A 26512-nucleotide genomic window follows, 5' to 3' on the forward strand; every position below is an offset into this window, starting at 1 on the left:
TTCTGCCTTGTTCCCTCAGCATGTCTTGGCAGGGTTCACACTCCATCAGCGTGTTAATGGGTCACTTTGAAATGACTCTCATGCTTCCCCAAGCAAACTGCAAGACCCCCGCAGACAGATTCCTGCTTCCTGGTGGTGCAGCAGGAGGTGGGGACGCTTGGTAAATGTGCAGTTGGCCCGTGGGGGAACGGAGAGCTGGCTCTCGTTCTGAGCTCTTGATGAGCGAATTGGATCCCGGCAGAGACTCCCATCAGCCGTGGGGACTCACCAGAACAGATTCTCACCCCCGGGGGTGGCAGCGGGGGAAATGTGGCAAATCTCCGGGGCGGGGCGGGGGGGAAGGGGGGAGTAGTTTGTGAAAAGCTCCCATGGGACTCTGCTCTGCTTCTTCGGGCGCTGGGAGCCAGACATGCAGAAGCCACTGTCTGTCCCTCCTGGGACCTTCAGAGAATGGCGCCTGGTGTGCAAGCCGCTGGGGAGCTGTCCCGCAGGGCATTGGCAGGGAAGAGAAAATGCTGGGCGCTGGGGAAGCCCAGTCCAGCGCTGCCAATTCCGAGCCGGATGACCTCAGACAAGACACTTCACCCCTCGGAGCCCGTTCGCCCAGCTGAGACTTAGGGAGAATGCCATCTGCCTACCGGAGTTGACGTGAGACTCCAGCGAATGAGGGAACGGATATAAAATGATCATGGGCACCGGCCTAATGTCGGCTAATGCCGTCTAACCGCTTACTGTGTGCCAGGCGTGGTTCTACACATCTCACATGCGTCAACTTGTTTAAAATTCACAAAAGCCCCATGAGGTCTGTGCTGTAATGATCTCCACTTAACAGATGAAGGAACCGAGACACAGAGAGGGTAGGTAACTTGCCGGGCATCGCACCGCTAGCACCTGGCGGGGCTGGGATTCAGAGTCAGGCTGACAGACAGGCTCTGGAGTGCCACTCCCTCAGCAGAGTGCTGCACGGATCTCCACTCCCACTGCTCTCCCCTCACCGTCAGCGGCCTCCCTGCTATTCTCCCAACTGTCAGGCACAGTCACGCCCCCGAACCTTTGCACCTGCCGCTTTCGCTGTCAGGAATGCTCTCCCTCATGGGCTTACTCACTCATTTCCTGAGTCTGGATTCTTTCCAACACTCTTCTCCAACGTCTTCCTGCCCTCCTGCCACTTTCTGACCCCACACCCTAATTCGTCTTCCTCCCTCCCTCCTCGCGTGAATGAATGTTGCACACTGCTCCAAACCAAGGGCGCGCCAGGCCGGTGTAAGGAACTGTTTGATCCAGATCGTGGGTTCCTAACAGCTGACCGAGGCCTGAGTTTGGCCTGGGGGTCAGTAGGGTGCCCAGGCGAGCACATAGCAGGGTGTTCCTCAAGAAAGGGCTGAGACTGTCCCTAGCCTGCCCTAAAGGATCAGGGGCGGCCCCCATGCTGCTCTGCAGAGCAGGGACCCCCGTGAGGATGGCACACGTAAGTGTTGAGTGAAGGCCAGCACAGAGCCCCAGCATGGCCACCCTGGCTCCCTGCCTCCCAGACTCCCATTCTCTTCTCCCCCTTTACCTGTAGCCCGGGCATTCCAGGAGGGCCAGGTGGTCCGGGAACCCCTGGGGGACCCTGAGGGAGAGGAGAAGTCGTCAGACCCCAGAGAAAGTTCTGCCCCACCGCTGGGGGTGTCAGCATCAGGATGGGCAAGCCACGGGGCGCTGGCGGACAAATGGAGAGACAGAGGAGACAAGCGACACACACCTGCGGGCCCGGCTGCCAGGAGCTGCCCATCCAAAGTCCCGGAGCACCCTGGGTGGGAGTGGGGGTCGCAAAAGAAGGGAGAGGTTATAGGCAACGTCCACACCAAGCGCAGGGCTGCGTGGGGAGGCAGCTGGCTGGGGCCCAAAGCCCTGGGGGGGGGGGGGGCGCGGGGGAGGGCTCGCATGTTGAGCCAACACAGGAAGCCAGGCCTCTCCCCCAGCTGGGGGGGAGGGCTCTCAGTGCCACTCACCGGCATGCCAGAGAAGATGGGGTCCCCCCGAGAGGGGCAGGAACACTCCCCAGGCTCGCCCTGAAAAGACAAGAGCTTTTGTCGGTGGGGGTGGGGCGAGGATAGAGGACCTTCTGGAAACCAGGATCTAGGAGGCAGCACGGGCTCTAGGATGGAGAGGCCTGGAGAGATCCTCCAGGATCTGCCTCTTGACGGCTGTGCCCTTAGGCAAGCTCTTCAACCTCTCGAGTCACAGTCACCTTATCTGTAAAACGAGGGTGATGGCACCAAATGCACAGACGGTCAAGAGGATGGCAGGGATGGACGTACACGGAGCTCCTGCCACACGGGGAGGCCTGAGGCCCCCGGCGGCTGGGTGCTACTGCCCGTGCTGTCAGTTGGCATCCAGCATCTGCAGTTACACAGGTGTTCTGCCTCTGGGACACTTGCGGCTTGACCTCCCACTCCCACTCCCACTCCCTCCCCTCCCACTCCCCTTGGCCGGGCCCCCGGCCCCTGCCTCTCTGCCCTCTCACCACTGGTCCTCCCCAGCTTAGTGCCTGCTCTGGCCTGTGACTCAGGCCCCATCTGCCAGTGCAGCTGCCCCCATGGGGCCTTTAGAGCTCTCTGGGTCTCCTGGGATCCTAGTTGTGCCCTGGGCCAGCAACCAAGTGAAGTGAGAAATGTTTGGGGCCCCGGCTTCCTAGAACCAGGGAGCTGGCAGTAGCAAGGAGACTGGGACGACTCCTCGGCCTCTGTCCTCCAGTCTAGAGCTATCACCATGTGCAAAGGTTCCCTTGAGGGTGGGGCTCTAGGGGTGGTTAATTTCCCCACAGTATTGACCACAGGGCCTTGGGACTTACCTTCTCTCCCTGAGGTCCCTTTTCACCCTGCAGGGAAAAAACACAGCGAGGTGAGTAGGGAAGGGTGTGAAGGCACAACGCCACAGCTTCCCGCTGTTCTGAGACTCTGTGCTCACCGGCATCCCTCTGGCTCCAGGAAGTCCAGTTTGTCCTTGCTGCCCATCTGGGCCCTGAGGGGAGAGAGTCCAGGGTCAGCGTTGAGCCTGGATGGCAGCCAAGCCGCACGGCCCACCCACAGGGCAGATAGGACTAGCAGAAGCCTGTGTCCTAGTGCCCCTGTCCTCAAGGAGGGGACTCTGGCACAGGAGACAGGGAGTGGAGGAAGCAGGAAGACTGGCATTTCCTGAGTGCCTTCTGGGAGCCAGACCCTGGGCCAAGCGCCTGTCAGACGACGCTGAGTGGGACCACCCCCCCACCCCCAGCTCCGTAGGATGGCACGGTTCTGTCTGACTGGTGAGGGAACTCAGGCTTAAAAGATATTTTGTAAGAGACCCTCCCCCCCCCGCCCCCAGCACGACTGCCCCCTGCTCCAGGCGGCCCGGGGCCCCTGCCCTCTCCCTGTCCCTCCCTTTCATGCTCGACACTCGTTCTATCACAAAGGTTATCTCCGAGGACTTAGCAGGAAGTAGAAATTTCTGTTCTTATTTTATCACCAAGGATTTGGAGACTCTGAAAGGCTGTCGCTTGCCTGTGGTCACACAACTAGGACTGTGTTGGGGGCTGAGATTGGAAAGCCTCCCGGATGGGGTCTGGCCTGAGAGGAGGAGGTTTGGAGAAGTCTGCCTTTCTGTGGGCTCTGCCACCTTCACGCTAGGGACTCACAACTCTTTGAGGACCAGGACCACCTTTGCCTTTAACCTCTGCCTTTTCCCTGGGGCTCCCTGGGAGTGGCCATGGACATGGGCAGGGTGCGGGCTCCTCTGGGCTTCCAAGCACCCTCGGCAGGACTCTTATCAGTGATTGCCAAACCAGAACTGGAATTTCTCTAGGGACCCGTAAAGATAGAAAAGGTATCTTTCGCCAGGCTATTTTCCCCATGACCAAAAGCCCAAGAAGAAAAAGCACATTTGCCCACGACCCAGCATGGCACAGGCTGGCTGAAAGGTAGCATTTCTTTGATTTAGGCTAGAATTATACCATCTTGTAAAATTCTAGTAGATTCGTATGGAACAGAAGCTGACTATTATGCAGGTCTTTGATGAATGAAAATGAGGAAATGTACTTATTATTACTTAAACTCTGCAGTTTGTTCAATAGACACATCTTTTAAAGCAGGGGACTCACTGGTGGGACAGTCGTAAAGAGGGGACTTGCTGGTGGGATAAAGAGAGGTCTTAGAAGATAATGAGGTTGGGACGCCTGGGTGGCTCAGTTGGTTAAGCAGCTGCCTTCGGCTCAGGTCATGATCCCAGCGTCCTGGGATAGAGTCCCACATCGGGCTCCTTGCTCGGCAGGGAGCCTGCTTCTCCCTCTGCCTCTGCCTGCCATTCTGTCTGCCTGTGCTCGCTCTCTCCCACTCTCCTGGGATAGAGTCCCACATCGGGCTCCTTGCTCGGCAGGGAGCCTGCTTCTCCCTCTGCCTCTGCCTGCCATTCTGTCTGCCTGTGCTCGCTCTCTCCCACTCTCTCTCTGATAAATAAATAAAATCTTTAAAAAAAAAAAATCCTTAAGAAGGTAATGAGGTTGGAAGTATTTTGAGTCGAGAAAAATCTGGCCTGTCCAGTCGGGAAGCCGATAGCCACATGTGCTTATTTAAATTTAAATTAATTTAAATTAAATGAAATTTACAATTTAGCTCCTGAGTTAAGCTGGCCACAGTTCAAGTGCTTGATGACCATATGTGCCTCAGGCAGAGGAGAATAGACCATTTCCATCACTATGGATAGTTCGATGGGGCAGCACTCAGTTAGAAGATCCCCCCAAGGCCCAAGGTTTGAAGTGGGGGGGAGTGAGTCCCCATAGGTGCTTTGAGTCAGACAGGCCAGGGTTCAAGTCCTGCCTCGGCTCCCTCGCCCTCTGACCTTCAGCTTTCTCATCTAGGAAACAGGGACAGTAACAGCCATTCCCTTTCAGGGAGGTTTAAGCAGATCCCAGGTCTAGAGCTTAGTAGCAGGCTTAGCAGCCACTGCTCCCAAAATGATGGGGATCGGTAAGAAGACGGGGATCAGTAACATCAGTAGTCAGATGCCCCTATCCAGACGGGGTGGTCTTCCTTCTTGGAGACTGGGCTTCCCTCCTCCTGTCCCCCATGCTGCCATCCCCCAGCGGGGTCAACCCTGTGCCCTCTTCTCAGCAGTAAGTGCCTTGGCCCCAGCAAGCGTCCAACACAGAGTGCAGAGAGGACCCTTACCGGAGGCCCAGAGATGCTGGCACCGGGGGGCCCCATAGGCCCAGCAGCCCCTTTCAGTCCTGGAGACCCCTGTGGAAAAGAGGACACGGAGGCTAACAGGAGCAATCAAGCAGGTGAGATGCATTAGATCAGGTCTTGGGTGGCCCTGCATTGGGCATGTCACTGGTCCCCTGTCCCCTCAGCCAAGACACTCCAAAGCACCACAGGGCTAGCACCCTATGAGGCAGAGGCTCACCTTGGCACCCTTCTCCCCAGCAGGTCCAGGTGGTCCCCGAGGTCCTGGAAGTCCCTGCAGACAGAAGTTAACCCTTGTTCTAAAGGGTTCCTTTCCCTTCCCATCCCCGGCCCCCAGTATCCTCTGGGCCCCGAAGCGGACGTACCTGAATACCAGGCAAACCCTGTACTCCAGGTTCCCCCTGCAAGTCAGAAACCACAGACTGGGCCACAGCTGTCCAGGCCAACCTGTCTCCCTGGCACAGCTGGTCTGGGCTGGGGCATCTACCAGCCCAAAGTCCAGAGAGCTCCACGGAAAGACTGTGAGGGTAAGAGTCAAGAGGACCAAGCCAAGGTCCTCCGCAGCAGTAATAGCAGGCCAGCCACTGTTGCAGGGCTGCTGACTGGTTCCCTATGCCAGAGCTGTGCCCTTAAGCATCCGAGGGCAGACAGAGCTCTGTAGTTTGGGGGATGTACAGGAGTGAGCAGCTGGCCTGTTAGAGGCATTGGGGGGCAGGGAGGCAAAAGTAAGGCTAAACACTCACCTGGGGCCCTTGGACTCCCTTTCCTGGAAGCCCAGGCTCTCCCTAAAGAGGCAATAGGACAATCCTTGGCTTGAGATTCCCTGCTCACCTTTAAAACCTCCTTCCCCAGCCTCTTCCCCTTAACCTCCTTTTTTCTAGCTTCTCCCTCCTCTGTAGACCACCTTCCCCACTCCAGGCCCAAAGGACCTATGTATCTGCCTCACCTGTGTATCTACCCTCACCACATACACCTGCAGCCCGGGCTCTCCCCGGACGCACACGTACCTGGATGCCCTTCAGTCCTGGGGGCCCTTGAACTCCAGGTAGACCAGGCTGGCCCTAAAAGATACAGGTGGCCCATGGGTCCCACAGGGGGAGAGGTGCAGGTGGGAAAGAAGGCAAAGCTCAGGCAGGGAAAGACCAAGGGGCAGGCAGCCAGGACTCACCGGTTTACCAGGCCGGCCCATGCCTTCTGGCCCCGGTTCTCCTTTGGGGCCTGGCTTCCCAGGCAGTCCCGCCATGTTCGTCACTGCCCCCTGCAGGCTGGGGCAGGCAGTGCAGCCATCGCCCTGGTCAGAGATGGGCACAGCCAGGAGCCCTGAGCCAGGGCTGGCCAGGCCAGGAGGAGGCATGGCAAAGAGAGTCCTGGTGCCCCTCTAAGAGCTCTGCCCCTCCAGTGTCCCCATGTCAGTATGGGAAATCAAAACAGCCCCTGGCACTCTTTGCTCTTCTCCTCCCTGCCGTGGAGAAGAGCTGAGGCATCTTCACAGAGACTCTGATATCCCGTAAGGCTCACAGCCTGACTCTGCCATCCCTCACCTCATTAGCTCTCAGTCTGATTTCTTTTTGTTCATGCACCACAATGTCCCCTGCCCGACTGACCTTTTCTCCTTTCGGGCCCATGGGACCCCGAACCCCAGGCTCTCCCGACAGTCCCGGCTGCCCCGTGGTGCCTGGCACTCCAGGATCTCCAGGATTCCCAGCATCACCCTATAAGGAGCAGGGTTCAAGGAGGGCCAACCCAGCAGGGGCAGACTGCCCTCTTGGGAACTAAAGGCACTCAGAGACCCTTCACTGGGGCTGGGGGCTGTCCAGGGAGGAGAGAAGGAGCACAGCACAATCAGGAAAAGGAGGTGGAAAGCTCATCAGATGGGTGGTGCCCGGCCAAGCCCACGAGGTTCTCACCTTCTGCCCCTTCAGTCCACGCTCTCCAGCCTTGCCCTGGGGAGAAAGCATTTCTAGCACCCATGCACTCACAGTGGACACCACTAAGTGTCCTGCACTGTGTTAGACACGGGGAATACAGTCATACACAAAACAGAACAAAATCCCCACTCCCGTTCTGAGGAAGTGATTCTGTATAGATGCAGAGAATAAACGAGCCAGACTCCTGCCCGGGCGACCCTGGGCAAGTTACTTAACCTCTCTGTGACTCGGCTTCCTTATCTGTCAACGGGGAAGATAAAAATGGCTCTGGCCTCTATCCTGTAGAGTCCCTGTGAGGTTGGACGTGCCAGGACGTAGGAAGCAGTGTGTGGCACAGAACGTACCCTGTGCCAGCGTTCGCTGCTCCCAGTAAAGCCGCAATAGTAATGGGCCCCGTGGTAGCCATCACTTCTTGGATGTCTGTTGTGAGCTGTGAAGTGCTTCACACACAGCATCCCGAGGCTCTCCAACAACGCCACGCAGAGGAAGCAGAGGCATGGAGAGGATTAACTTGCTCAAGTCGAAGAGTGAGTAAAAAGCAGAGCTAGAGTTTGAACCCAGGCCCGGCTGGTCCCAGGTTGGTGCTCTGCACGCTCTGCCAGGCTGCGTCCCAGGAGGAAGGGCTGAGGCCCCTGAGGCCAGCCTCCTCTGGAGACAGAAGTGTTGATGCTTCCAGACCCTCCCACCTACTCCCCTCTGTCCATGGAGCCAAGAGACCCAGGCAGGGGTCCCTCCCCGCTTTGAGCCTTGCCTGCAACAACCCAGGAACTCACCTGTTTTCCTGGTAAGCCGAAGCCTGGAGGCCCGGTCTCTCCCTTCTCTCCAGGAGGGCCAGGCAAGGCCACCGTGTAGCTGTCCCCATCCTGAGGTCTGGACAGGGCTGGGCATGGCTCACAAGGCTCCCCCTGCCAAGTAAAGACAGAGGGGCGGGGGTGGGGGTGGTGAAGGGGATTCCAGGTCAGGCTTGGGATCTGGGGCCTAGGGAACCCAGCCGGGCCTGACAGCATCTCTGTGGGGAGAGGGGTATCTTAGGAGAGACTGTGGGAGGACAGGTAAGAAACGAAGGTGGGGACCACATCGTCAAGGTCATCAAGGTCTCAGAAGTCATGCTAAGGAGCAAGAGGTTATCCTCAGGCACTGGCCTGGCAGTTCTATCCTCACTCCTCCTGGCCTGGCCAGCCCTGGCTCAGGGCTCCTGGCTGTGCCCATCTCTGACCAGGGCGATGGCTGCACTGCCTGCCCCAGCCTGCAGGGGGCAGTGACGAAAGGCTGGAATTAGAGCAAGTGTGCGCTGAAGAAGTTGACGCTGGCTGCAGGTGGGGAATGTCCCCAGACTCACCTTCTCCCCTTTGATGCCTGTGGCTCCCACTGGCCCTGGTGGGCCCTGTGTGATTAAAAAAAGAAGCCATGTGTGAGGCCTGTCACCTGCCGGTGCTATGCTGGGCCACACCCCAGCACAGGGTCTTCCCCACACGCCCACCTCCCTTGTTTCCTCCTCCCCCAGAGCTGTCACGGCGGACACTCACCTGCCGGCCCGCTGGCCCCGTCTCCCCAAAATTACCCTGGAGCAAAGCAGAGAACATAGGGTCAAAGTGAGGTGGCCTGACAGGTCCAGGTCAGTCTCAAACCACAAACCACAAAAAATATCCAGTGAGGACTTCTAGACTAACCTACCCCTCTCGTTTCCTGGTGAGGGAAACTGAGGCCCAGAGAGGGAAGGGGATGGCTCCCAAGGTTCCCAGGAGAGTCTGTGGCAAGTTCCCGCCCCCAGCCTCACTTCACAGAATCCCAGCCCCCAAAGGCCACTCATTCATTCATCTGATGGCTATTCGCTGGACGCCAACACCGTGTGCAAGGCCGAGGCACGGGTGAGATGCAGGGAGCAGTGCGTAAGCACCTCGTGGAGTTTACATACTTGTGGGGAAAAACCAGAACTTTTGGAGTCACAGCAACTGTAACTTGTGATGAGCGCAGCAAAGGAAATAGGCAGGGAGATGAGACGGGGGAGGCTGCTTTGGAAAGGGGTCATCGAAGTGTTGACCACGATTATCATCAGAGAGACAAGAATCAAGCCAGCCAGCGAAAGCAGTGTGGGGGAGCGTAGAGAGGAAGAATGTGCTAGAAAGCTGGAGTCACAGTACAGAATCTAAGAGGTGAGAGAGGCCTTGATGGGGCCCGGAGAGGAGCCCTAGAACCCTAGAACCGAGGAGAGGAGAGCCAGCAGGAAAGCGGGCAGGGGCCGGTTGCCCAGGGTGTTGCTAGGCATAGCAGGACTTTGGTACAGACAGAGTCAGTCATGAAGGATTTTAAGCAGGGAGATAATGAAACCTGAGCTCTTTTTACAAGGGCACATCATGTTAGCTGCCGGCCGACAAATGGGCCGTGAACAGGCTGTGGTGGCCGCCGGCAGGTGAGCCACACTGGGACTCAGGAGCGGGGCGGGAGGGTGCCAACAGAGAGGCGGCTATCAGAACTTTCAGAGGCAGGCGAGGGCATGCGGCAGGCAGGGGAGCCAAGAGGCTGCAGGTTTGGGGCCGGAGGAGGTGGGGACCTGCCATTTACTGAGACCAGGACCCCGCCGCTAGAAGTGGGGGGACAGAAGTTCCATCTGAGAAATGCCAGGTGTGGTTTGCCCGACAGAGCGGAGTCTGAACATATAGTGTGGTGTTTGTCAGCCTGGAGCACTCATCCACCCACAGAAGCCCTCGTGTGGGGAGCGCTGTCATCTGTCTCCACCACAATCAAATGTACAGATGGGAACACGGGCACCAGAATCGAGTGGCCCAGCCGAGAGGCAAAGATTACAGACTCTGGAGCCAGATTCCCAGGCTCAGATCCCAGCTCTACACCCAAGCAGCCATGTGGCCTTGGGGAACTGACTTGGCCTTCTCCAACCTCCAATTCTTCATCCGTAAAACGAGAAGAATGGAGTAGCTCCCATTCACGTTTTAGGAGGGGGAAACAAGTTAACACGTGTACGAATGCTTGGAACGGGGCCTGGCCCATGATAAATGGTAAGGGATAATCAAATATGGTTATTTTATTAAAGGACAGTCTTACGTGTGCCTAATTGTTTTTGATGATCAATAAAATAAAAATACAACAAGGAATTCTCTTGGAGAGCATGAGGGCTCTCACAAGGAGACTCCCGTCTGCAAAACACCGATGACTTTTTTTTTCACCGTGGATTCAATCTCTTGTCTGTATCGTCCCTATTTCCGGCCTCCCTGCCAAGAAAGCCCCAGGGTCCCTGACAGCTAACTCAGATCTCACCTTCTCTCCTTTCAGCCCTGCTGGCCCTGGAGCCCCAACTTTCCCCTGAAAAGCAATCAAGTCACAATTAGAGCCTCTTCCCACTTCCACGGTCCCAGCGTCTACCCAGAAAGAGAAAGGCCAGCTTGGAATTAGGAACGCCACGACTCTGCAGGTAGCTGGCTGTTACTCCTGTCCTGCAGCGGGGCACTTGGAGGTCCTAAGAGGGAGCCCCCAGGGGCAAGCAGCCTGGGACAGTGTAGGGATGGAGGGGGAAGCGAGGCTGCAGGCCTGGGACACCCGCGTCAGGGCCTCCTTCTTGGTCTCTGCCTCGAGACTCAGAGCCAAAAAAGCCAGGGAAGCCACCAGTGTGGCTAGTCACTCACCGGGAGGCCAGGCAAACCGAAGCCAGGGGCGCCCGTATCTCCTTTGGCCCCTGTGGAGGGCCCAAGATGCTGGGACCCTACAGCTAAGCTGCAGGATAAGCAGGAGTCCCCCTGGGGAAGGAAGAAAAGAATTGGAAAGGCCCCCAGAGGTTGGGGGGCGGGGAGGCAGCTAGGAGACCCATGTTCCCTTACCTTCTCTCCTTTGGGGCCTTGGATGCCAGGGTCTCCCTACAGGGAGAAAAGGTTTATGGGCTGAGACTGGGCCTGTTGGGCCCCGCAAACTTCCTAGCCATGTCTGAGGAACACAGTGTTACACACCACAAACCCTACAAATACCCAGGGGTCCTACGGTGTTCAAGATCAGCACCCAGAGCCAGGGCTCATCAACCCATGTAACAGATGAAGGAAATCAGGCCAGTCTAAGCTAACCTACTGGAAAGTTCCTGTACTTACCCGATCACCTTTCCATCCAACAGCTCCCAGGCCCTCCTGAAAGAAAATGTGTTGGGAGGGAATAAAGTGGGGTGGGGAGTCGAGCCCAGGACTGTAGCCCAGCCCTGCCCCCCAACCAACACCCAGTCCCAGAAGGAGGGCACAGCCTCACTCACTATAAGGGCTGGCTCTACCCCAGCCTGCCCAAAAGGCATCTTAGAGCCTCCTTCAAGAGCCCTAGAAGGTAGCCACGGAGACCTGGATGACCTTCTAGCCTAGCCCTCCACTCTATGGTTCAACCCAGCTCCCATCTAGATCTGGGACCCTCTGCCCACAATCTCTCTATGGCTAAGAGGAGAACCCAGCCTCTCTGTCAAGCACTGAACTCCTCTCCAGGATCATACTCCCAGGTTTTTTGGGGGGCCCCTCAATGGCCACCTGGGCACTCACCTTGGCTGGTGCAGGATCGCCTGGCTCCCCCTTGGGTCCTGGCTTTCCAGGGAGCCCCACAAAGTTCTGGAAGCCTTCAGGCAGCGTTGGGCACACTTCACAGGGGTCACCCTAGCAGAAGAGAGAGACTGTGAATGGACAAACAACAGGTCCCTAGAGAATGTCCAGCACCCCTGAGGCTCAGTGTCACGCTCAAAGAGGGCCTCCCACTCCCACCCCAATCCGGTGTCACCCCGCCTGGACCTCACCTTCTCTCCCTTCAGCCCCGGCACCCCTGGCTTCCCCTGTTGGAGAAGAAGCGGTGAATGTTAGTGGTTAGTGCCAGCCAGAGGGACTGGTATGCCAAGGGAGGCCCCAATGACCCAGCCCCCCTCTCTCTGGAGGCCTTGGTAGAGCAGCCCTGGGCATGGTAGGCAGCAGCCCCCCTCCACCTCCAGATTGGGCTTACTTACAGGTTTCCCACCAGGACCTTCCTTTCCTGGCACCCCCGAGCTGCCCTGGGGTCAGAAGAAAGGTTAAAGGGGAAGCTCCTGGTCACGACCTCAGCCCATTCACCCCATCCCCATCAGCCCCTTCTCTGAATTGGCAGCATGATCTCAGTCAAATCTCCCAACTCTTCCTGGTCAGCTTGGTCAGCAAGCACTTCCTGCCTGCTGCCTGTCCCTCTCCATGTGTAACCCAAGTCCTTCTGCTGCAAAAGAAGGAAGGATACGAGGCCTCTGTGTATCCCTTCCTCAGTGCAGCAGGTCAAGGGGAATCTGGGTGACCCCAGAGGAACCAGAGCAGACAGAGAGAGAGTCCTTTCCAGGACTTTCTGCTCATCAAGGCATAAGACCCAGGTGTGGCCTTTCTGGTCATTACTAGACTTCAGCCTCTCTGTCCCCATGACTGGAACCCAGGCCAGGGCTCCCATGTTTTCAGCAAGTGCTGGGATGCGGACCCTCCTCAGTGAGGGGCCTGGCTGAGCTGAGCCAGCCTCCTCAGCTTGAATGTCTGGCTCCTTCCCCGCATGCATGCCTGCTGCCCTGGGTCCCCTTCTGCCTCCCTCCACCATGCAGTGGTGCTCATACTCCTGCCTATGCTTACCTTGTCTCCTTTAGGGCCTGGCGGGCCGCCTGGGTCCCCCTGAGGGCAGAAACAGCATCAGGTAGAGGCTTCCCAGGGACCCCACATCACAGTGAGACCTACTTGAGCCCCTTCCCCCAACCAGGACCCCCAGAAGCCTTATCTCCCCAGCCCCCACCAAGCAAGAGAAGGGCTTCTGAGGAGAGAACAGCAGGAGGGGCTAGATGTACTCACTGGGGTCCCAGGAAGTCCTATCCCAGGAGGCCCAGGGAGGCCGGGGCGCCCAGGCTCTCCTGCCAGCCCCTCAGGCCCCACGAAGCCAGGGTCTCCCTGGCACAGACATAAGGTTGGTGTGAGAAAGCCTCCGCCTCAGCCCCACCACCTACGCTCGGTCCCACAGACGCCACAACTCACCTTTTGTCCCTTGGGCCCCATGACGCAGATCTCCCCCGGCCGGCCCTGTGGAGTTGGGGAAGGTGGAAGAAAAGCCTGAGGCCTGGCACCTTCCTGGGGCAACAGCCAATTGCCCCCCACCCCGCCAGTGCCCCTCCCCAAAGCCAAGATCACCAGACATTGGTGTCACGGCACTAGAGGTCACGGACTCAGGCTAGGAGCCAGGGAGCCTGGACTTGGATCTTTTTCCATCCCCTCCTTGCTCTGCTTCCTGGGGCCCTGCCTGTCCTTCCCTGGGTTTCTGTTCTGTCTGAGCAAGGCTAGCAGGTTGGACACTGCTGGCCAATTCCAGCTTTGCACCAAGGGCCACGGGGCTGTGGCGAGGAAGGGTCCCCAGCAGCGTACATCACGGCCTGGCTTTCCCGGCGAGCCCTTGATGCCTCCGTCTCCCTTCTCGCCTTTCTGGCCCTGGGGAAGGAAAAGGTAACGTGACTGGGGTTGAAAGAAAGTGCTGGAAGAACCAAAGCAGCTCTGTCCAGATTGCCTTCTAGACCCTACTTTCTGCCTCCCCTGACTGAAAGGCTTCTGTCGCTCCACAAAGGTGGACAAGAGAAGGACCCTCCAAGCCAGCCCAGCCCGGCCACTCTCAGCGAGTCTGTGGCATTTCCCTCTAGGTCGGTGGGAACTGGGACCAGCAGTGTGACTGGGAGGGACACAGAGTCTTCGGTGGGGGCTGTGCTCTCCATCCCCCAAGGAAACTTCAGACTTCTGCTTCCTCAAGTCTGAAGGACCCAGAGACCTCCTGGGCACCCGGCCCGCCAAATCCAGGCCCATTACCTTCTGGCCTGTAGAGCCCGGAAGTCCTGAGGGTCCCTGAGATAACAGGGGACACAAAAGAAGGGGTGAGGGAAGGAAGGAGAGGCTGGGCCAGGACCCCACTGGCCTGCCCCAAGCCCGGTCCCACACTCACCAACGCTCCTGACTCCCCCTTCTCTCCCTTCGGGCCTTCTGCACACTGAGCAGGGAGAGAAGGTGTTGAGAGGGTCCCAGGGTCACCTCATGGGCTGCCAAGGGCACAGCCCCTTCCCTGGGGGCTGGCCCCATATGACCTTGAAGGAGGCCTTGCCTCCAGGTCTTACCTGAAGCGGGGCATCCGGGGAGATTCGGACACAGTCATTGCCCTAAGGGGAGGGAAAGAGGGAGCAGGGTAGGACCCTGTTTTGAGAGGGACAGGCTTTAGAGTCCCACAGTCCCACTGGGCATCTTCTAGGTACCCCTAAAAAATAGAGGCTCCCATATACTAACTCCTAGAAAGACTACCCATCCTCCCCCACATGGGCCAGGCTGCAGGGGTTTGACTGAGCAGATGGGATGGTTCACACGCCAGGCCCCTTCCCCGGGGGCACAGCCCAGCAGGGCCCCACAGTGGGCATAGTTGGGGCACTTACCCGGGCTCCCTTCTCTCCCTTGGGGCCTGATGGGCCGGGCAGGCCTCGCTCACCTTTCCCTCCCTGTGGAGATCAAAGCGGGGAGCTGGGACCCGGGGGAGCACAGGGGAGACCCAAGGAAGGTCTCCTCAGGCTGTCTTCTCTACCCATCCCCTACGCACGGGTGTGTAAATGAGCACAGCCTGCCCCAATCCCCAACCATGCACACAGAGTGACATATGGATTCCATATGCCTTCCTCCATATGGCCCTCCCACCCCAAGAGGCTATATTTGGCAAATCTATAGTCTCACAAAAAAGGGTACTTTCCCTACACCCCTACCGAAGCACGCGAGCCCGCACGCAGCTCACCCAGGGGCACAGGGACACACGTGCACAGATGCACACATGTGGGATGACAGGACCCGCGATGGTGAGTGCTAGACTGCCTTAGTTCAAATCCTGCCCCGCCCGGACTAGCACGTGACTCAGGGAGACTCTCTGAGACTTAGCCTCTTTGTCAATAAGATGGGCTTCCCATCAGCCCTGACCTCAGGGGGCTGGGGAGAGGAAGAAATGGGACCTGAAGGCAGCCCCAGGGGCTGGGTTACGTTCCCTCGGGCAAGGACGAGCGCACAGTTCCCCACTGACACACACGCTGCCCGCCCCGGTGCCCACAGGCCCGGTGGTCCTGTCAGGCCCACCAGGACAAGGGCTCAGCGCCCCCCAACGCAGGGGGCACACATATGTGAACATGTAAGCCAGGAGGTGCACAGTCAGAAACACCCCCCCGCCCGCACACAATCCCTCTGATACCCCCAGTCCCACACAGGGGGCACAGTGGGGTCTGGGGTGTTTCGAAGTAAAATGGTAGTAGCAGCCCTCCAGAGTGCTTGGGGAGGAGGCGGGAAGGAACTTGAGGCCCACAGTGGGAGGCACAGTAGGACTCAGCAAAGGAGCGCCCTTAACGCCCTTCCTTAGACACACAGGACCCCCAACTCCCTCCAGCACACATACACCCCCCTAAGCACCCCACACACATACAGGGCTGGGTAGCCCAGATAGAAACACACAACCATGGGATCACACATTGTGGGACAGGCTGGGACTGCCAAAGAAGGCAAAAGGGTCCTGTTCTCCATCTTGGACTCACCTTGGGTCCAGAGGGACTGACTGTGACCTAGGAGGCAAAGAGAGCATTATATGTCAGAGATGGAGAGAAAACCAGGGGCACAGAGAAGGCGAGCAACTAAGCCAGGGCCACCCAGCACTGTGGCAAGACCAACAGCCTGAATCCAAGACCCCCAGTGGACCACCAGCACTGTCTCTAAGGCCACCCAGCAGGCTGAGTTCATATCCTAAGGCTGTTGGACTTGCAGAGGGGGTCTAATCTCCTTTCTCTAAACTGCCTGGTTTTAGCTAGCTCCGCCCCCTGGTTGTTAGGCTTACAGGGCTGCTCAGTTGCCATGGTAACTCCCGCATATCTGGGGACCATCAGCCTCACCAGATTTGGTGGGGGGTTAGATGGAAAGAGGGCCAGGCAGCAGAGGAGGTACTTCCTGTGTCCCCCAAATTCAGGGGGCTTGGAGCTGAGGGCCATGGGGGGCTGTGCCCTTTATGGACTTACGTGGCCTGTCAATTGAGAATGTCAGGCTGTGGGAAAGTAGTGACTTAGGCTGTCCACGGAAGAGGCATATTTGGGTACTAGCCATGCTCGCACCAAGCCCTCTCCCTTCTCCTTCTGGACCCCCAGAGGGAGACTGGGCCAGAGCCAGCTAGACAGGCAGAGGAGGGGACGGGCTGAGCCAACATGGGTTTTGGGATCAGTGCCAGGCTGTGTCACCCCAAGTGAGCCTTCCCCTTCTCGAGGCCTCCAAGGTGATGTGGAAGGCCTTCAAGCACAGCAGCCCTGAGTCCTTGTGGGGAGTGGAAAGCTAGGATCAGCAAGCAAGGTTCTGGTCCCACCAGTCCCCACCCTGTCCCCATTCCATCCCTGGATCCCAATACATTGCCATGATCATAAGGCAGGAGGCTTCCTTCCATGCTGCCCTTGGTGGGGATGGGGGTGGGAGTCAAGCGCGGCTCCGGGGCATGTGCAGGGAGGGGGTGCGATAAGAACACAAAGGCCTGCTTGTCCTCAACCAGGAAGCCAACTAGCCCACTCCCAGTCCCCGCCCACTGCAGCCTGCACACCCTCTATTCACTCACGTTGCTTCCCCGGGCACCATGGACACAGGGTGGGCACTGCAAGGGAAGAATGGGCCAGGAGGTCAGGTCGGAGAGCCCGAGGCCGGCCCTCCCCACCCCATTCCCCGCATACACACACCAAGCACACAGAACACCATGTGTGTCCTGGGTGAAGTCCAAGGGGGCAGGAAGAAAGGAATCCTGCCCAACAAGCCTCATCCCTCAACTCCCAGCCAAACAGAGCCAAGCCATTCCCCACACAAGAAAACCGAAGCCCAGAGAGGAATAGCAGTGGGATCTGGGTTCCACAGTGTATGGAGGCAGAGTGAGGCCCAGGATCTGGGGTCCCACAGCCAAGGCCTGGATTCCTCCCATGATGCCCGTGGCCATCTGCTGCCAACTCAGCAGGAGTGTCCAGGACTAACTACCCCCCAAACACCACCATCTCCACCCACCCAAGGAGAGGCAGCAGGTAGATCGGGCCCAGCACTGAGCCCCAGAAGAATGCTGGAAGCTGCGTTGTCATCCCAAACCCCCATGCCCAGATCTGCTGCCCCAGAGCCTGTCCAAAGAGTTCATGCTGGCACCGCTTCAACCAAACTCTTTTTGCCAGTCTAGATGGGAGGCTTACCTCATCGGCTGCTGTCTCCTGCCGGGCCTGGGAAGAGGGAGGGCATGGTGTGGGCAGGAAGCAGAGGCTGTGAGGCCCTGTCCAATACTCCTACCCAAGAACCATCAGGAGCGGGTGCCCTACGCTGTGCCAGGTACTGTCTGGCTCACCCCGATTCATCCCTCCTGTGCGTCCTCAGCTCAGTCCAGGAGTGGGGGCAGGGGGAAGTGAGTGGGAGTACAGTGGCTTATTCCAGGGGTCTACAGAGGGCACAAAGAGCAGCCAGAGGGCACGACGGACTCCATCCCCTGCCCTCCCCCTACCAACTCTACCTTTGTTCCCCTCTCTGCCTGCTGGCTGATGCTTCCTGTCCGTTGGGCGTCCACCTGGGCAGACGGAATGAAAAAGGAACTCTTGAAGATGGGGCAGTGCAGGGACCCATGTTGGAAAGGGGCACCCAGGTGGGGGCATGGCCCCAGGTGCCCCCTCAGTTAGCACCTCCCCAGGCACAGAGAGCCTGCTCAGGCTCCTGGCACTCCCCCAGGCCCTCCTCCTTCTCCCCCCACCCACGTGATGTCGGAGAAAACAAGACCATGAATCAATGGGAGCCTGTGTTCCTGCAGCCAAAGGCTGGCACAATGCCCAGCGGGCAGGGAGGCTGCCCAGCCTGGGGGTGGGGCAAAAGGAGGGACTGGGCTTCCCTGCCACCCTAAAGAACCTGAGAGTGGGTAGGGCAGCTGGCCATGGTGCTGGGCGTAAGACCAGCCTGCCATTGGCTGGGGCTGGGCCCGCGAAAGCAAGCAAGCCCGGAGGGAAGCAGTGTGGCCTGGGCTCTGACCCCAGGTACCCCTGTCCCGGAGATACTGCCTTTGGGTGCAAACCTGGTCCTGACATCACCAGAGGGGTCCTGGGTGACACCAGTGAGGGCTGGGTAGTGCCAGAGCTAGAGGCACGTCTCTCCATGCAAATAGCTTCATACAGTGGGCTCTCTGTCTCCCTGAATCCTATAGGGGTGGTCCATAGACAGGCGGGGTTTCCAGTGCCCTCCCTACCCCAGGCACAACTGGCCCTGTGCTGGACCCGGGTCTCACTTATACCTACCGGCGCTCATGTCTACCTGTCCCGCCCACCCACCTTGCTGTTTTGAGGCTCCTCCAGGCAGAAGCAGCGGGTGTAGACCCTGCCTTCAGTCTGTGGATTAATCTCGATGAGCTCATTGCTCTGGGTATCCCGGCGAGCCTTGGAGGTCTCTGGGGGACACTGTCCAGAGTGGGGGAAGGGCTGGGTCAGTACAGAAGGCAGACCCGCCCCCCCAACCCCACTCATCCTAAGCTCTCAGGGCATCCCCGTCCCGGTCTCCCCTCTCCAGCACACTGTGCCGCAGACCTTCCCAGCTGGGCCAGAGCAGGGCCACTCACCCCGCCTGGTAAAATCTCACAGCATCCCTCCTCCAGCACAAGCTCTGGGTCACAGTAGATGTGTGCCTGCTGAAGGTCGAACTGCAGGGGATAAGACATACAAATCAGTTTCCCACTTCATTTGATCAAACGGCTCAGTGACCTGGCTGCCCTTGAGGCCCGAGATGGCCCCACCCCGGGCTTTGCCCTCAGAGGGTTTCCAGTCTCACCTGGAGAGATTGTCAGGAATAAAGCGAAACAGAGCTGTACATGCAGGAAAGATGGAGAGGAGAAAGAGAAGTTCACTTTGGCTTTGGACCAGAGGAACAGAGCCAGAGGAGGTTCAGGTTCAGCAAGGCCTTGAAGGACTAGTAGATGTCCTGTGGATGGGTATGTGACAGCACAGGCAAAGGTGAACAGGCATGAAAGTAGCAGATGAGATGGCTGACTAGGGAGGAATTGACTAGAGTAAGCCATACAGAGAGATATAAAGGAAGGAGATAAACCATGGACGTTTCTAGGGACCAGATCATGAAGGGCCTTGAATGCCAGGTTACTATGTGTAGGGCCATGGGGAACCAAGAGAGGATTCTGAGCAAGGGAAGGACCTGGTCAGATACAGATTCCAGGGAGCTCATTCCTGCAACCCAGGAGGCAGGAAGAGAGGCCAGCGCCTGGCCTAGTACTCACTGAGACGGGCTTCCCCTGCTCAGCATCCAAGCCCAGAAAGACGTGGCCCACGGGCCGCATGGGTTGCCGGGGCCCCAGAGGCTTCGAGGAGGCTGAGATGCAGTCCACATGCACGGAGGCCACACGTTCAGACATGCTCAGCACCAGCTTGTGCCAGCGCAGGTCAAAGAGCTGGGGCACCCGGAAGATGCAGGACACAAAGTCACCATCTTGGCCCCGGGCCCGGAGCTCCAGACTCCGCTCTGGGCTGTTGACTTCCAGGGAAATCTGTGCAGCATTGGGAAAGGAAGAGGGCAGAGACTCAGAGCCCCCACAGGCTCAGTCTGGCAAAGTGTGGGGCTCTCAAAGTCATTTCACAGGAGGCAGAACTGAAGCCCAGAAAGACAGGAGAGCTGGTAGGGCCACCGAGCCATCCACCCTGAAGGAAGGGGACAGGAGTGCCGGGCACAGGGTAGGTGCTAGGGATGGTGCTAGGGATGGGACAGAGGGGTCCCCGAATTCACAAGCTGGGACAGAGGTCGGGCTGGATGGGTACTGCTAGATGCCTCCAGAGCCATGGGGGGACGGGGCAGAGGCGTCCAGCTCACCTGTGGGTACCCATCTCCATCGGTCACTTGGAATAAATACCACGTGCTCTGGTGGGTGTGTTTCTTCAGCAAGAGTGTCAGCACTAAGGCAAACTCATCGGGGAGGCCCCGAGGGAACACTCGTCTGGGGGCAGAGCAGGGAGGGGACGCTGAGGCTCAGGTGAGAGGCCAGCCCTAGGCCCTCAGGACAGCCGAACCTGAATGACACACGCACAGACCCACACCTCCTAACCGAAACACACACACACACACACATGAGCATGTCCATTCCCTCTACTGACATCGCCTGAGCCTACTACGTGCCAGGTGAGTCCAGCTGCTGGGGGGTAGCAATGGTGGAAACACAGAGAAGGTGCTTGCCCTCGAGGAGCCTTCAAGTCCGATGGGGGAGCTACAGGGGGGAGAGGTAGGACCCTAGACAAAGAATCCCCAGGATGACGATGTCACTATTTCGTGACAATTGTGGTTGAGTTCTTCTGCAGAATCCGGGCTGCCCTGGAACCCAGGACAGCAAGGACTGGGCTGGGAGATGAGGTACTAACAAAAGGTAAGAAGCATTCAGTGTGACGGGAGCAGCCGGCGAGAAAGAGGAACAGTTTGGAAGGTGAGGCTAGAGAGGGAAGCAGGGGACAGACCCCCAGGGGACTTCTAGGAGTTTGAACCTCACCCACAGGCACATGTGCCTGCAGTGCTCTCTCTTTCTCACACACACATACATACACACACACACAACATGACTCTTGCCAGCTTCCCACCCCCATCCCAGGGTCTTCCCAGCACCCATAGGATGGCTACCTCTACTAGCCAGAGGTAGGGAAGGGACGGGACAGAGGGTAGGTCTGCCACGCATCTCCTCTGGGCCCACCCTGCAAGCCCCAGGGGCAGGAACCAGACGGACTCCCAGCAGGGGGTAGGCTATAATGACCCACAGGCACCCCTGGGTTTTGGTCCCACGTCCAGAGTTGCTAGGGAGTGTTAATTCCCAGTGGTCGCACTGGGGCCTTTACCGTACTGGCTGGGTGAGCGCGGCTGCCCCCAGTCGAAGGATGAGGGGACCCTTAGGGTTGCGGATCTTCTTGATGGCAGATGTTTTCATGAGGTTGAGTCGTCGGATGAGATTAAAGCCTTTGGGGGAGACACCCGATGAAGAGCTCAGCTGGGCAGGTGAGGAGGGGTAACAGCCACTCCAGGAAGATGGGGGAGGGGGACAGCTGAATGAGATGGACACTCACCGGTCACATTGGTCGATAAATGGCTTCTGTGCTCCAACTTGAGTCCTTCCTGTTGTGAAGGAGGGCATTGCTCGCCTGGAAGAGAATCGGCAGCTGGCCATTCAGTGGACTCTGGCTGAAGAGTCCAGGCTCTTGGGGAAGCCGGAGAGAAGCAAGTTTTTGTTCCCCCAAAACGGGGAGCCTGCCTTGGGGCAGCTTTTACCTCTTGCCTTCTGACACTGATTGCTCTGGGAGCCAGGAGGACCCCCAGTATACAGATGGGAAGACTGAAGTCCAGAGACCGAGACTGGGCCCAAGGCCACAAAGTGAGTTCACAGCAGAACAGGACCAGAACTCCTGGAACTCAAATCCCCCATGATTCCAAGTCAGGGGAAAGGTCAGTAAGAGAAGGAGCAAAAGCAAGTCTCAGTAGAGAGCTGGATATAAACATGTGCTTCCTCCTGCATATACATCCAAGCAGGGGGTAAGGGCACCTGGGGGTAAAGAAAATCACATTATGCATGCTTGTGTTATATAGGAGCACACGAGCATGTCTGCACATGCATGAGTTACAGATGCCCGTGCCCCTGGGGATGCCATGTACAGCCGGCACACATGTTCTCAGCAGTGGGTGGAGTTTACTTCCTACATCTAAAGCAGAAAAGCAGACCAGACACAAGTCTGAGCCAACAGAATGACTTTTCACCTGGATAACTACCTTACGAAACAGTGAGAAGAGACCGAGGACCTGAAGGGACCACAAGCTCAAGGGAACCACCCACACCTTAGGGCTCCATAGAGGATATATTAACTAGGTAAAGGCCCCTAGAGAAGAATAGCTTAATTATGGTCTCCAGAACCCTGAAGGGACAGACAGGCAGCCATGGGCCTGCCTCCTCCTGACTGAGCAAAATGTCAGGAAAGATGCTACAAGAGGAGAAAAAGGCCAGACTCGAAGAGGCCTTCTCATCACTGCAGGTGGGATAGCTGGGACAAGACAACGGATACAGCTCCAAGAAGCTGGGCATTGGACTCCCTGGCTGCCTAGCTGGGAGAAAGACTCCTCGATCCCTGGGCCCAGTGACCCCACTGAAGTCCTCCTCCCCCAGGTCTGGCCAGAAGGACTATCACTGTCTTCAGCATCGGCAGCAGCAATGGGTGACTCACCCCTTGGCAACAGGCCCAGATTCCTTACAGATGTTGAAATTCCCTGCCCCATCCCCAGGGGACCCGGTGAGGGAGAGAGCAAGGCACACACGCATACATGCAGAAACACATATGTACACACACAACCTGCAGGCAGTCACATGGGTGCTGGCTGCACACCCCTCTCACATCGGCACCTCACTTTTTCTGCCTCCCTCAGCTCGTTTCGGAAGGAGTTCTATTTCTGCTCAGCCAGGCAGCTAAGCTACGAAACCCAGAGGGCACCCAGCAGGGCAGGGCAAGTTGCCCGGTCAACTTCCTCTGGCTTTGCTCCCTGGAAAGCTGCACCCTCTGTCCCATCCAGCGTCTGGGCCTCGAGGCGGGCCGTTTATTCGGGATCCAGGGCCAGCCGTGGAGGAGGAGGAGCACGTGGGCTGGAGGATGGATTCTCCACCATGAAAAGGAGTGGAAGGGCCTGGGCCTCTTTCAAGATGCAGCTTCCTTCTGCAGGAACGTCACGGGCCTGCATGTGCGCAGGATAGGCTCACGTGCCAGAGGTGGGGGTGTGGGGGGTCATCGGAGGAAGGGAGGAGGGCTGTTGTCTCACACACAGAGACGCAGGAATATGTACAGAGCCGCTCTTGCCGCAGAAAGACTCAGAGATGGACAAACACACAGACAGAAGCACAAAGACACTGACTCATGCCGCACCAAAGCCTCAGGCCACCCCAAGCCCATCCTCTGACCCCCCCCTCCATAAACACCCATGTGACCTAGGCACATGGCCACACCTGTACATCAGGAAGCCAATCACAAGCCTCATATGGCTCCTCACCTGTGTCTGCCCCCCGGCTGCACACGGCCCAGAGACTGAGCAGCCACAAACCAGGGACCCAAGGTGCTCGCATCCTGGTCCGGAGAGGTCGGCCACAGCCCCAGTTCCTGAAAACCACAGAGACCGTGGAGGTGGATTCCTGAGCTCACATGGCGTGATCCAGAGGCAAGAAGCAGCCAGCCCGTGGGGCGCAGGCCCTCGTGCTGGGGTGGCAGGAGGGCTGGACAAGCATCCATCCCTCTCAGAGGCCCAACCACAGGCCCTGGGCTAGGATTTAGGCCAGGGTAATACTCAAAATATTTAACCACCGGTATGGCACGGACAGGGATCAGCCAGAGCAGAACGCTGGCTGGCGCATTCTGGGTCCGGGCAGTGTTGGATGGTGCTGGTGGGTAGTTGCTGGATTAAGGAGAGATCTAGAAGGTCCTAGAAGGCCAGGTGAACTGGGAGAGGGAGAGGGCTTAAGACAGAGACTACAAGACACTTAGAAGTATTTCAATATCTTACCAACCTATATAGCTCTGTATTGCTATATACTGGCCTGGCACCTGGCTAGTCGAACCCGGCTCAGCCAGACAGTCCTGCCAGGCACCCACAAGGTCAGGAGCTACGTCTCCTGGCAGGTATCACAGAGTTGTGTGTGGGCCAAGGAAGCTTCACCAGTGGGTACGGTGGGTGGGAAAGCGGGTCACCGGGCTCAGGACCTTGTTGCCAACCTCCCCCGCTGATGGATGCTCGTCTTTTAGTTTTATTAAACCCTGATGGATGGGCCCAGATAAATCAATGCAGGCTCAGCAAGCGGCCAGCAGACCCATACATCATCCGGCCTCCCCTGAGACAGACAGCACTTGCACGTGCACACACAGAGTTATTCATATGTCAGCGTGACACACACAGATACACAAGCACGTGCATACAGACCTACCTGCATACAGGATTGCTCCCAGAGACACATGTTCACCGATCTACCCAGACATACCAGTTTGTACATACACACATGCCCATAGCCAGTCTATGACTACCCCTGCAGTAGGCCCTCCTGTCGGGAAGTTCTTATGCAAGTCTGACCTCATTCCCCCCAGCTGTTATGGAATTCTATTTCCCTTCCCTCAGTCCTGAATAGGGAGTGAGTGCGAGAAGGATCCCTCCCCTCAATATATTTGGAGATAGAATCCCGATCCCCTTGTTCCTGGGGCAGAATGGTTTCTCCACCCCGCTCGCTCTCCTTCCTAGGGGTGGGCACATCCCATCACCCAAAACCCTATACTGGCCTCCCCGTCCTGCCACAGCTGCGGGAGGCCTGTGACCACATGTGGAGCAGGGAGTCTCGGTGGGCTTGTCCCCTTCCTGCTCCTCCTCTCCAGCCTCCACTCCCCAGAGCTGGGGCTGCAGGGATATGAGGGAAGCTTCCAAAGATGTGATCCCATCCTAATACAAAGGCGCGGATTTGGGGGCAGGGAGAGCAGAACTGAGATGGAGTTCAGAGCTCCCCTACGGAGAAGGCAACTGAGGTCCAGGCGCGGGATGCCACTTGGCCCCAGTCACACAGCAAGTTGGAGGCAGAAGAAGTGCTTCCACCCAGAGCCCCGAGGCAGCCCACTCCACCCCCCACTTACCGCGGCTGGGGATCCCGCACCTCACTGAGTAATCCACGTAGCCCGGGGGCAGCCAGCCAGGGGAAGCAGGGAGGCTGAGGCCGCGGCGAGGTCCTCGATCACTTCCGACGGGCCGCGAAGACCCGGCTTCCCAGGTCGCTAGCTCCGGGGGCTGAATGCTGCCCCGCGAGCGAGCGCTCGCCTGTCTGCCGGGGACCGACGGCCACTCCGGGCGGGGGAAGAGGGGCGGTTCCAGGGGGCTGGGGACGTGCCAGGGCCGCTAATGGAACACAGCTGGACCCGCCCGCCGAGCGGGAGGCAGGAGGGAGGGCAGGGAGGGGGCTCCGGCGGTGGCAGAGACGGCCGGCGGGACGCACGGTCCCGCTCCCGGCCTGGCCCCGCGCCCGCGCGCGCCCGGCCGCTTCCCCGCCAGGTGAGCTCTGCAGCAAGCGGGGCGGGCCCCTGCGTGCCCGGAGCTGCCCTGCCCAGGGGGCTCTGCAGCCAGCGGCCGCCGCGGGGTGGGGGAGGCCGGCCCTTTAAGGGCCCGGCCGGAGCGTGAAGGGCCTCCCCGGTGCCACCCCTTTCCCCTCTCCTGGCTGGGGCTCCGGAAGGCTGGAGAGGGCGGGCGGGGGGTTGCAGACCCTCCTCCCCAGTTTCGTGGCAGCGGTGACGTGGCTACTGCCCAGGCCTCCTCGGTCAGCTTTTTCCAGTTTCTTAGCCTCATGTTCCCAGTTAGTCTGTTCCTCCGTCTAAACTGAACTGGGGCATGGGGAGAGGAGGTCGTCCCAGAGTCAGGGTGGGCGCTGCATTAACCCGTTCTGCTCTAGCCTCGTGCCCAGAGAAGTGGAGCCCGGCAGGTTCCCCTCTTTCTGACTCCGTGAGGTTAGAAGGGCTCCTGTCCCTGTCCTCTGCTCTAGCTTTGTGGCTTGGAACTCACTATTTAACTCGGACTCCCTTTTTCATCTGTATGATGGGATAATGATCGCTATACCTCACAGGGTTGTTGTGAGCAGGAAATGAGTGGAAGTCTATCAAAGGGCTTTATACAGGGTCTGGTACAAAAGAGGAGCTCCCTATGGGGCGCCTGGCTGGCTCCATCCCTGGAGCATGGGACTCTTGATCTTGGAATCAAGAGTTTGAGCCCCGCCTTGGGGGTCAAGTCTGCTTAAAAAAATAAACATGCAAGGAGAGCTATAAAAAGCCCTAAAAAGAAGAGCTGTAAGAAACGAGGATTGTCAAGTAATAAAAATGATGTTTTAAAAAAGGAGCTCAATAAATGTTCATTATTATTATCTTTATTAACATGAACACTGGCAGGAGGTAGGGGGTTGGGAGTGAAGGTCCTGGGATTCCACCATATACATCATCGATGGGACTTCTGAGCAAAAAGGAGCAGGTACGGTGCCCAGTTCTATCCAGAGGTAGGGGATAATCAAGGTGACACTCCCAAGGGTACCCAGCCCAAGGCAGCAAACAAATTTCTGGGCACAGAGGCCAAGGAACTACGGAGAACTGGGTTCAAGAGGCCCACAAATGGAAGGAATGGATGGGGGGAGGGGGCGCAACTGGGGAGCCCTGGTGAAGAGAGGCTTCCTGTAGAAGCAAAATGGGTGAACTGTAGCTCTCTGGCCCCATCTAACCCGGGAGAGGGGGGGAGCAGGCCCGGGATTTCCCGCCTTAAAAGCCAAAGGCACTGAGTCAGCGGAAACCCCAACCAAGAC

At 58.0% G+C, this 26512-nt stretch overlaps 1 protein-coding gene across 5 annotated transcripts in view; it reads right to left on the bottom strand.

Moving 5' to 3' along the window:
• The window catches only part of COL16A1 (collagen type XVI alpha 1 chain), a 50022-nt gene extending 24886 nt beyond the window's left edge, over nt 1-25136 (bottom strand). For 2 of the 5 annotated variants that reach the window (XM_013046624.2, XM_013046620.2), the window contains exons 1-43: nt 24813-25136; nt 23197-23303; nt 21237-21311; nt 21012-21129; nt 20005-20128; nt 19418-19684; nt 18749-18829; nt 18465-18590; nt 17663-17716; nt 17352-17378; nt 16742-16777; nt 15687-15713; nt 14556-14618; nt 14247-14288; nt 14078-14122; nt 13945-13980; nt 13513-13575; nt 13129-13173; nt 12949-13044; nt 12736-12774; nt 12102-12146; nt 11898-11933; nt 11650-11760; nt 11221-11256; nt 10960-10995; nt 10768-10878; nt 10403-10447; nt 8656-8691; nt 8469-8513; nt 7903-8034; nt 7109-7144; nt 6806-6913; nt 6370-6492; nt 6209-6262; nt 5945-5986; nt 5567-5602; nt 5422-5475; nt 5187-5255; nt 2953-3006; nt 2837-2863; nt 1995-2054; nt 1745-1792; nt 1559-1612 (exon numbers count right to left, since the gene is read on the bottom strand). In XM_013046624.2, the coding sequence (XP_012902078.1) occupies nt 1559-1612; nt 1745-1792; nt 1995-2054; nt 2837-2863; nt 2953-3006; nt 5187-5255; nt 5422-5475; nt 5567-5602; nt 5945-5986; nt 6209-6262; nt 6370-6492; nt 6806-6913; nt 7109-7144; nt 7903-8034; nt 8469-8513; nt 8656-8691; nt 10403-10447; nt 10768-10878; nt 10960-10995; nt 11221-11256; nt 11650-11760; nt 11898-11933; nt 12102-12146; nt 12736-12774; nt 12949-13044; nt 13129-13173; nt 13513-13575; nt 13945-13980; nt 14078-14122; nt 14247-14288; nt 14556-14618; nt 15687-15713; nt 16742-16777; nt 17352-17378; nt 17663-17716; nt 18465-18590; nt 18749-18829; nt 19418-19684; nt 20005-20128; nt 21012-21129; nt 21237-21311; nt 23197-23269 (2835 nt within the window). In that variant the 5' untranslated portion in view covers nt 23270-23303; nt 24813-25136. The remainder of the gene's footprint in view (nt 1-1558; nt 1613-1744; nt 1793-1994; nt 2055-2836; nt 2864-2952; nt 3007-5186; nt 5256-5421; nt 5476-5566; nt 5603-5944; nt 5987-6208; nt 6263-6369; nt 6493-6805; nt 6914-7108; nt 7145-7902; nt 8035-8468; nt 8514-8655; nt 8692-10402; nt 10448-10767; nt 10879-10959; nt 10996-11220; nt 11257-11649; nt 11761-11897; nt 11934-12101; nt 12147-12735; nt 12775-12948; nt 13045-13128; nt 13174-13512; nt 13576-13944; nt 13981-14077; nt 14123-14246; nt 14289-14555; nt 14619-15686; nt 15714-16741; nt 16778-17351; nt 17379-17662; nt 17717-18464; nt 18591-18748; nt 18830-19417; nt 19685-20004; nt 20129-21011; nt 21130-21236; nt 21312-23196; nt 23304-24812) is intronic. The other 3 variants (XM_013046637.2, XM_013046633.2, XM_013046639.2) reach the window with 2 other exon arrangements.
• Nucleotides 25137-26512: the final 1376 nt, after the last annotated feature.

This window comes from Mustela putorius, unplaced genomic scaffold (genome assembly GCF_011764305.1).
Source record: "Mustela putorius furo isolate JIRA1106 unplaced genomic scaffold, ASM1176430v1.1 tig00003853_pilon_pilon_pilon, whole genome shotgun sequence".
NCBI lineage: Eukaryota > Metazoa > Chordata > Mammalia > Carnivora > Mustelidae > Mustela > Mustela putorius.